We start from the raw sequence: 9,511 nt of genomic DNA on the forward strand, positions 1-9,511 counted from the left end.
TTACTACTCACTCTTGAATATTACCATAAGGTGTTATATATTCAATTCAAATCATTTTTTTTTCGAATATATATTTTTCTTTTTTATTAAGTATGGTGACTTTTTACAGTGGAATAACAAAAATAAATATAATTAACAGAAATATATTGTTTTGAAACTAAAAATCTAATCCATTTAATTTGTTTCTTTAGTTGTCAGTTAAATCAGAAAAGATGATTGTTTTCCGGACTTAACTTTGCTGTTAGAATTATTTAATAATAAAAATAATAGAGATAAAATAATTTATGTCTTCTTTGCCTTCCAAAGCCGCCCCAAACAAATCCGGAGCCAAACAAATGAATGAAATAAGAATAGAACTAAAAACAAAATTAACCTGAAAAATATTAACAAAGAATACATTTTAAATAAAAAAATTGAGGAGATTAAAAAATTGACGAATAAAGCGGACAAAGAATAAAGGCACATAAGCATTCATAGACAGTAAGAATGAGGATAACATGCGAACAAATATGCAGGGTATGATAAATTTAGAAAAAAGAACACACAGGAAACAATGGATGATTTCAATATAGGGAAGACCTTAATTTTCTATATTAAAAATATCCAAATGAAATATAATCTACAACATATAAACGACATGATCCTCTCTAGGTAGGACCCAGGTCTTCTATGTGTAAAAATCCAAAAATTCTATAAGGCCTGGGTTCCATTAATTTTTTTATAGAAAGGAATTCCTCAGTTCTTTGATGATGTTTATTCTATAAAAAAAATCCCCAGGCCTCTTAGGATGGGGTTTTCTATAGAAAAAAATCCCAGGCCACTGAAAATTATTTTTTCTATAGAAAACAAAAATTCTATAAGGCCTGGGTTCTATAGAAAGGAATTCCTCAGTTCTTTGATGATTTTTTTCTATAGAAAAAAATTCCTCAGGCCTCTGAGGATTGTTTTTTCTATAGAAAAAAAATCCCCAGGCCTCTGAGGATTGTTTTTTTTATAGAAAAAAATTCCTCAGGCCTCTGAGGATTGTTTTTTCTATAGAAAAAAATTCCTCAGGCCTTTATAGAAAAAAATCCTCAGGCCTCTAAGGAATGTTTTTTCTATTGAAAAAATCCACAGGCCTATAAGGATTGTTTTTTCTATAGAAAACAATTCTTCAGGCCTTTGAGAATTGTTTTTTTCTTCTATAGAAAAAATTCCTCAGGCCTCTGAGGATTGTTTTTTCTATAGAAAAAATTCCTCAGGCCTCAGAGGATTGTTTTTTCTATAGAAAAAAATTCCTCAGGCCTTTATAGAAAAAAATCCTCAGGCCTCTAAGGATTGTTTTTTCTATTGAAAAAATCCACAGGCCTATAAGGATTGTTTTTCTATAGAAAACAATTCTTCAGGCCTTTGAGAATTGTTTTTTCTTCTATAGAAAAAATTCCTCAGTCCTCTGAACATAGTTTTTTTATAGAAAAAATTCCTTAGTCCTCTGAGGGTTGTTATTTCTATAGAAAAAGTTCCTCAGGCACCTGAGGATACTTTTCTCTATTGAAAAAATTACTCAGGCCTCTGAGGATTGCTTTTTCTATAGATGGTTGGATGGTTTTTTCTATAGAAAAAAATTCCTCAGGCCCCTGAGGATGTTTTATTCTGTAGAAAAAAATTCCTCACGTGTCTGAGGATTGTTTTTTCTGTAGAAAAAAATTCCTCAGGCCTCTGAGGATTCTTTTTTCTACAGAAAAAATTTCCTCAGGCCCCTGAGGATTGTTTTTTCTATAGAAAAAATCCTCAGCTTTCTGAGAATTGTTTTTCTATAGAAAAAAATCCTCAGCTTTCTGAGGATTGTTTTTCTTTAGAAAAAAATCCTCAGGCCTCAAAGGATTGTTTTTTTTTCTACAGAAAAAATTTCCTCAGCTTTCTGAGGATTGTTTTTCTGTAGAAAAAAATTCTCAGCCCACATAGTATTGTGTTTTCTATAGAAAAAAATCCTCAGCACACTGAGAAATTCCTCAGTACACCTTTATCTCGTCTATAGAGACTGCCTTCAGCCCGTCTATAAAGACTCCCAACAGCCCGTCTATAAAGACTCCCTTCCGCTCGTCTATAAAACTCCCTTCAGCTCGTCTATAAAACTCTCTTCAGCTCGCCTATAAACAATCCCTTCTACTGAGGATTGTTTTTCCTATAGAAAAAATTCCTCAGCCTTCGGAAGATAGATTTTTCTATAGAAGAAAATCTCAGAAATCTCAGGATTGTGTTTTCTATAGAAAAAAATCCTCGGTACACCTTTATCTCGTCTATAGAGACTGCCTTCAGCCCGTCTATAAAGACTCCCTACAACCCGTCTATAAAGACTCCCTTCCGCTCGTCTATAAAACTCCCTTCTGCTCGTCTATGAAGACTGCCTTCAGCTCGTCTATAAAGACTCTCTTCAGCTCGCCTATAACAATCCCTTCTGCTCGTCAATAGATACTCCCATAAACTCGTCTAAAAATACTCTCTTTAACTCAGCTTCCTCCGGTTCGCCTAATAGGTATTTTCTTTCCCCTCAGCTTTTCGAGTCCTAGGATACAATTAGTGTAAAATAAAATCTAAACCGAAAAATATTAATGCAGTGCCCTGGCAGTGATTTGTTAATAAGGAACTAAAATAAATAACAACAACACTATGGTGTCACGTCCCGCAAAATTACTTATACGATATCATATAACGACAACGATGACGACGACGAAAGGGATTTTGTATAATTTCACGATACAGCGTTAAAATGGGTACCCATTTAGGGAAGCGGGGACGAAAACGTGGACGACAAAATGAGACACTGGAACAGGATGATGACGAAGACGACGAAGTAGTCGATGACGACGTCTTGGATGATGATGATAAAGTATTTGTTGTGGTCACAGTTGTTGTTTCTTTGTATGTGGATGGTCGGTATGCCGAAACAGGTTGTTGGACATGCCAAACATAATGTTGAACACAACGTTCATGCAGGTTACTCAGGGGTTGCCACAGCTGTTGCAGAACTCTTTGACATTGCATTTCTAAGCGGCGATGTAAAAGCTGGCGATGTGAGGGACATGGACAGCGACTTGTGGGAAGGGGAACAGCAGGGGGATGGGGAGGCGGCGGAAACGTGAAGCGCTGATGCACAAAAATGTCATGCAAATTTTTACCTGTCATCACTTGCATGAATTCTGGAAAGAGAAATTAAAAAGAAAAAATATTAATTTATAAACAACATCAAAATATCAAATACCCTCTTACCATCAAAATCTACAGTACCCGAACCATCAGCATCAATTTCCTCAATAATCATATCCAAATCCTGATTCGACAACTTATCATCCAATTCATGCAGAATGCCACGCAATGTTTGTACTGTCAAATAGCCTTTACCCTCCTTGTCGTAGACACGGAAGGCTTCCTTCAGCTCGCCCATTAGCACGGGACCATCTTCTTCAACCTCAACGAAACGGGCAGCCAATTTACAAAATTTACTGAAATCCAATTTGCCGGTGTTGCCCTTATCGACCTCTTTGATCAGGGCCTTTACCGCCTTTTCATCTAGTTTTTGGCCGAGAATTTCAAGGATTTGATGGACATCAGCGTGTTCGATGAAACCTTTGTCATCGTGATCGAATGCTTTGAAGGCGTTACGCAAGACTGGTGGTGGTGGTGGTGGGAAAGACAAGATTTTACTAAATCCAATTGGAATTGGGGAATGTGAATAACTTACTTCTCAGTTGTTCTTTGTCGTATTCTTGTTCAGTCTGTCGATATTGCAGAGAGGCGATTTTAAAAATGAAAGAAAGGTAAACGAAAAAATTATTATTACTGATAAAAGAAAATGGAAAGGGGCACAGAAAAATATACCAATTCAAATCAAACACTATGCCAAATTTTGTGCAAATCGAAAGATACATAAAATCGGACGTAAATATATATGAGAGCTATATCTAAATCTGAACCGATTTTCACGGAACATTGCACACATCCTTCTACACTCAATTCAGTACCCTATGCCAAATTTCGTGGAAATCAGAAATATAGGGGTTTTGGTGCACTATTTATATAAAATCGGACGAATATATATATATATATATATATATATATATATGGAAGCTAAATCTAAATATAAATCGATTTTCACGAAACTTAGCACAAATCATTCAAGACTCAATTCAGTACGCTAATCCAACTTTCGTGCAAATCGAAAGATATGTTTGGACTTTGGTGTACTATTTACATAAAACCGAACGAAAGTATATGTCGGAGCTATATTTAAATTTGGACCGATTTCCAGGAAACTTAACATACATCATTCAAGACTCAATTCAGTATGCTATGCCAAATTTCGTCGAAATCGGAAGAAATATTGGAGCTTTGGTGCACCATTAACATAAAATCGGACGAAAATATATATGGTAGACAGCGACGTAGTCAGAGGCGGGCAGGGGCTCGCACACCTCAACTACAAAAGGAACCATGTGTTTATCCTGTTTCCTTTTGCGTGTTAAAAAGACATAATGGCATGTAGCACAGTGTGGTAAAGGTTATACCGTTTGTTACGTTCGATCGGTGTGAATATTTTATAACCCCACCATGAGATGGACATTCAAAATATATAAACTAGATCGAGGCTAAATACCAAAATACAGATTCTCAGATTGGGCAAAATCTAATCATCGACCAATTTTGATAGTTTTTGGTGTGAATATTTGGCACCCAATTAGAAACCAATAGACCCAATAATAGGGTGTAACGCTAAAATGGACACTGAGACAACCTTGATAATTTTTGCTAGGGAGAATTAGTAATATTCGGAAAATATGTCAGTGTAAAGAAGGGATGCAGTTGACCTCTAATCGGGCAAGATGGTGCAAATATCAGAAATATTGCCCAGGCTCGGAATAACCATCAGCAGAAAGTTCAGGGTATTATAGCTTTGTGCAGCCCCAAGAGTTTGTAACGCCGCGAAATATTGGTCCTTGACCCACCTTTAAGTATACCGATCGTCATATCTCGACTAGCTGAGTCGATCTAGACATGTGTGTCCGTCCGTCTGTCCATTATATTTTGTAAACACGATACAGGCCACAGTTTTTGATCAATCTTCACGAAATTTTGCATGTAGGATGGGTTCGGCCCAATGAAGACCCCTATTGTTTTTGGTGAAGATCGGTTAATATTTAGTGGATGAAATGGACCAAAAACATGGAGAAGGGGATCGGACCAAAGAATAAGCATGCCTATTTTAATAAAGATCGATCAATATTTAGCGGGTCAAATGGACCCTGACCAGGTATGGTCAAGGACAACGCCTATAATTTTCGGTGATGATCAGATAATAATATTGGGATGAAGTGAACCGAAAACTTAATTTTTATGTTTTTGGAGTCGATCTATAGGCCACAATTGAATGCCGAACACATCCCACGTTGAAGGGAATCTGGACAAATAATTAGAAGAGCTGTACTGAATATTAGTAATATTTGTTGACCTTTAGTCGGTCAAGAGGGTGCAAATATCGCAAAATATTGCCCTAGCTCAGGACTACACCGCAGAAAGTTAGATTTTCGTGTAAGTTGTGTAGTGTATCATATGGTCGGCCCGTCCGACTATACTGCTCCGCTCACTGGTTGTTTTATATTTTAGTTACTATATTTGACACGTTTTGAATTTTTGTAAACATTTAATTCGAAATAAAGAAATATTGAACATGATACAACAACCATTGGTCGAGTTTGAACGATTTTCTTTTTATCATATTTATAAATTTGATTGGTTTGAGCTTTATGCGCACAGAGGAGATCATGAAATGATATCTTTAGTATAAGTAGCGAATTAGTATAGCCAACGAAGGAATTGTTAAAAAATACTAAATTTCAATTAGGGGGGATATATTTGTTATTTAAATAATGGTTTAGTTTTTCAAAGGTTTCAAATATTAAGATGAGTATGTTAGAACAAAGAAAAAACGAAAATTAAATTGTTGCATTCCGATTGAGACTTCTCCTAAAAAAATGTGTAGCCGCTTCAATGGTGTACAAGAATATGAACAGGTCGTTGATTTCAAAAGTTTTTGACCCCATTTTCCAAATTTTGCTCCAAAATAATGTTTGAATAAAGTCAATTTTTTGTGATTGGAATGTTCCAGTGATCAAAAACAAAGAATTTTCTTTAATTACAAAAACAACGACATTTTGTTTTTTTTTTATTTTCTTCTTCTTTAAGTCTTCAAATACATGAGTATAAGATACAATTTCTGTCGGTCGCCTAAAAAATTGCTCTTCCTTCCCACCTGGGATCCGAAGCCGCTGCAAGACTCCACCCACATTAAGTCGATTTAATCGTGAGCGTATGTATCTTGAAATCACGACACAGATCGCTATACACCGGTGTTGTTTATGGTATAGCCTCTGTATAACCCTAACGTCACATTCTAGACATTTTAAACGTTTATGCAGAACCATTTAACGGTTCTGGATGAAATTTGGTACAACTGATTTATTTGGCCCAAGGATGAACCCTACTGAAATTTGGAAAAATTGGTTCAGATTTAAATATAGCTCCCACATATGTTTTCGTCCGATTTAAGGTAAATGGTGCACCAAAGTCTCTAAATATCTTTCGATTTTCACGAAATTAGGCACAGCGTACTGAATTAGGTGTAGAATGATATGTGTTAAGTTTCGTGAAAATGGGTTCAGATTTATATATATCTCCCATATATATTTTCGTCCGATTTAAGGTAAATAGTGCACCAAAGTCTCTAAATATCTTTCGATTTGGACGAAATTTGGCATAGCGTACTACATTAAGTCTAGAATGATGTGTGTTAAGTTTCGTGAAAATCGGTTCAGATTTAGATATGGCTCCCATATATATTTTCATGCGATTTAAGGTAAATGGTGCGCCAAAGACCCTAAATATCTTTCGATATGAACGAAATTTGGCACAGCGTACTAAATTAAGTCTAGAATGATGTGTGCTACGTTTGGTGGAAATCGGTTCAGATTTATATATAGCTCCCATATATATTTTCATCTGATTTTATGTAAATGCCACACCAAAGCCCCCATATATCTTGCGATTTGCACGAAATTTAACATAGCGTACTGAATTAAGTCTAGAATGATGTGTGCTAAGTTTCGTGAAAATCGATTCAGATTTAGATATAGCTCCCATATATATTTAGATATTTTCGTCCGATTTAATAGAAATGGTGCACAAAAGTTCTTATATATCATTCGATTGGCATAAAATTTGGCTCAGCGTATTGAATTAAGTCTGGAATGGTGTGTGCTAAGTTTGGTAGAAATCGGTTCAGATTTAGATATAGGTCCTGTGTATATTTTAGTCCGATTTTATGTAATTGGTGCACCAAAGTCCTAAATATCTTTCGATATGAACGAAAATTGGCATAGCGTACTATATTACGTCTATAATGATGTGTGATGAGTTTCGTGAAAATCGTTTCAGATTTATATATAGCTCTCATATATATATATATATATATATTCGTCCGATTTAATAGAAATAGTGCACAAAACTTCTTATATATCTTTCGTTCAATTTCATGTCAATGTTCTTTCGAAAAGGCGACGTCTGTTAGGAGACTATGTAGAATGTACCCAAAGTGGTGAAGGGTATCATATAGTCGGCCCAGTCCGACTTTACTAATCTCCTTACTGGCTTTTTTTAAACTTAGTTTGTGGCAAAAAAAAGCGATTTTCAAAAAAAAAAAATCAAAGGTCCGTCATTTTGTTAATTTTTGAGCGAAGTCAATAATCCTAGTTCATACGAGAGCCAGATATGTACTCTATCTAACACCCTTGGAATTTCCGGATTCCGATGTTCAAGTGAAGAGTAATCATGCCCGTTATCAAAAATAAGGATTTTTCTTTAATCACCAAAAACTACAACAACAACAAAGGTTTTGAAAATTTAAAATCTAGAATTGTCGGGGGACCTCTCCTTGTAGTTACATGTTTCTACATCGACCCGTTTTAGCTCGATGTTTGGATGCCACACCTATTAATAGAAAAAAATAGGATGTATCGAATTTCCATCTGCGAAGCCTTGCCCAAACACATATAGACCCGTTTTTTAAACGAATGCTGACGATGACCCTATGCGAAATCGATGGTGGTCAAAGAGCGGCAAAGCACCTCAAACACAGACTAGCAGGAAGGTTCTGCTATGCATTTGATGAGACTGGAAGGGGATTTTTTATTATGAGTCCCTTCCATATGGCCAAACGCTAAAGTCTGATCTCTACTTTCAACAACTGAACCGTTCGAAGATAGCAATTGACCAGAAACGGCCAGAATTGTCCAACAAGAGATGTGTCGTGTTCCACCAGGACAACGCTAGGCCACACACATCTCCAGTGACTTATCAGTCCGTACTTGGCACCAAACGATTATCATCTTTTTCTTGCATTTCCAAAATTTCTTTAATGATTAAAAATTTGTATCTAGAGAGGATTGTGAAAATAGAGAGCAGGACTTCTGCTAATGGCAACACATTTTACAACAAAACGGTACCTATTTGGTGCCAAAGTCGAACATTCCGAAGTGTTTTTAATAAAGTCCTATAGTTCATATTATAATAATGGATTTCTTTTTTTCCCCCAACCTAATACCTATTCAGATAAGCATTATTTTTCCGATACAATTTATATTCGGATAGTGGAATATTTCGAAATCTAATACCTACTTTACATAATATACACAACCTATAAATGTCAGCCATTTTCTCAACACACATTCTCGATACAAATACGAAATGTTTTATTTTTCTTCTCTACACCTATTTTTTTCCTTCTTCGACGAGATTTTTCGATTGTATTTTGGTGAAAGAACGCCAAAAAAAATCCTACATTTAACCTCTAAAATAAATGAGCACAATTAATTTGATTAATGATGTTATTTGCTGTAATCAAGGCCACTCTTTTGGGAAAGGAATATCGGTGAAAAAAAAATACAAAAAATTTTTTTTCGAAAAATATATTTGAAATTTAAAAAAATCAAAAACAAGATACTATTACAAAAAAAATCCTGCTTTTAATTATTTTCAACTCACCATTTTGTATAGTCTTTGATGTTAATCCGATATAAAGCAAAGATATATCCTTAAAATCGGCTTTACTAAAAATTGAGAAATTTATAATTTGTTTTTATTAAATTTTTCAAAATTATTTCTATAAATTTTTTAATTAATTTTAAAAAAGTATTTTCAATTTTAATTTAATTTTTTTTTTTAAATAACAGGTTTTGTTTTTGTTCCCTTTGAGGTTATGTTTTACTATTATTTTTTATATATTTTTTAAATATATTTTTATTTAATTTTTTTTCATCCGCGTTTTTTTTTCACTCCAAAACTGTTTTGTTATTACCCGTTACCCACCGAATGCAAAGCAGTTGTTAATAATAATAAAAAAATAATATGGAAAAATACTACAACAAAATATCGAATATGAGTTGTGAAGAGAAGATCGATGAATACGACTATCCGTCCGGAC

General features: G+C 34.7%; 1 protein-coding gene across 1 annotated transcript; it reads right to left on the reverse strand.

Moving 5' to 3' along the window:
• Nucleotides 1-2,670: 2,670 nt before the first annotated feature.
• Nucleotides 2,671-9,135, reverse strand: LOC133335575 (uncharacterized). Its single transcript, XM_061543884.1, has 4 exons — nucleotides 9,073-9,135; nucleotides 3,722-3,755; nucleotides 3,250-3,648; nucleotides 2,671-3,179 (listed from the first exon to the last, which is right to left on the reverse strand). The coding sequence occupies exons 1-4, from the start codon at nucleotides 9,073-9,075 to the stop codon at nucleotides 2,671-2,673; spliced, it is 945 nt and encodes a 314-aa protein (XP_061399868.1). The 5' UTR covers nucleotides 9,076-9,135.
• Nucleotides 9,136-9,511: the final 376 nt, after the last annotated feature.

This window comes from Musca vetustissima, unplaced genomic scaffold (genome assembly GCF_032173495.1).
Source record: "Musca vetustissima isolate MV318-11 ecotype Yass unplaced genomic scaffold, APGP_CSIRO_Mvet_v1 utg42263, whole genome shotgun sequence".
Classification (NCBI taxonomy): Eukaryota; Metazoa; Arthropoda; class Insecta; order Diptera; family Muscidae; genus Musca; species Musca vetustissima.